General features: G+C 45.3%; 1 protein-coding gene across 1 annotated transcript in view; it reads left to right on the top strand.

The window, feature by feature from the left end:
- The window catches only part of LOC110229301 (polyadenylation and cleavage factor homolog 4-like), a 2539-nt gene extending 1484 nt beyond the window's left edge, over window positions 1-1055 (top strand). Inside the window, exon 2 of the mRNA XM_021029080.1 lies at window positions 3-1055. Coding sequence (XP_020884739.1) covers window positions 3-1055 — 1053 coding nt within the window. The remainder of the gene's footprint in view (window positions 1-2) is intronic.
- Window positions 1056-1120: the final 65 nt, after the last annotated feature.

Below are 1120 nucleotides of genomic sequence, written 5' to 3'. Positions count from 1 at the left end.
AGCAAGATGTTAGAAGAGCTCACTCCCTCCCTCAACGTGATCCTAGGGCTTCCCGGTTTCCAGCAAAAAATGTTCCCAGGGATGACTCTGTACGGATCCCATCTTCAAGTAGTCAGTTTAAAAACACAAATATGCGTGAACTACCTGATGCATCTCAAGTGGAAATCTTTGACTCTAAGTTGGCAGCTGAAAATGCTCCAGGCCTAACTATTGCCTCAGAAGCTACAGGACAACCCAACATGAGTGATTTGCTGGAAGCTGTCATGAAGAGTGGAATCCTTTCTAATAATTCAACACATGGTGCGATCAAGGAGGAAATTTCTCAGGATGAGGTTAACCCAGGGGCACTAACCCTATCAGCGGCCTCTAAGCCTAAGAATTTGCCATCAGCATTGCCAATTTCATTGGCTGGTGACAATTTATTAGCTCGTTTAAAAGTTGAACAATCCTCCGCACCACTTGTCTCATGTGCAGCGTCTCTTACTGGCATCACATCAGTACAAACGTCAAAAGAGAATAGTAAGGCCTCAGATCCTCTTTCATGCCTCTTGAGCTCCTTAGTTTCAAAGGGCTTGATATCTGCTTCAAAGACAGAGCAGCCATCGGCTCCTTCCATAACGCAGGAATATAGTCCTGATCATTCCACCAATAGCTCTATGTCTGTATCTGTGGTTCCATCAGATGCTCAACCATCTGTTCTGGTGAAGAAGGGGCCATCCACTGCCCCTAAGGTAAAAGGGTTAACTGCATCTGAGACATCAAAATCTGAACCTGAGGACCTCATAGGATTGAAGTTTAGGGCAGACAAAATCCGTGAACTTCACCCCTCTGTCATTAGTAGTCTCTTTGATGATCTTCCACATCTCTGCACCTCCTGCGGCGTTCGCCTTAAACAAAAGGAAGAACTTGATAGGCACATGGAGTTGCATGATAAGAGTAAGGGCGAGTTAAGTGGCAAAAACAGTAAATGTAGGGTTTGGTTTCCAAAGGTTGAAAACTGGATTGCAGCAAAAGCTGGAGAGTTAGAACCTGAAGATGAGGAAGTTCTGAATTGAACCTTGAGAGTGCTTTGGACGCTGGGTCCAGCCGTAACTTGCTGATTAGACCCATTGCGCATGTG

This window comes from Arabidopsis lyrata, assembly GCF_000004255.2.
Source record: "Arabidopsis lyrata subsp. lyrata unplaced genomic scaffold ARALYscaffold_4, whole genome shotgun sequence".
In the NCBI taxonomy this organism is placed as follows: Eukaryota; Viridiplantae; Streptophyta; class Magnoliopsida; order Brassicales; family Brassicaceae; genus Arabidopsis; species Arabidopsis lyrata.
This window is presented reverse-complemented; position numbering and strand designations above follow the sequence as displayed.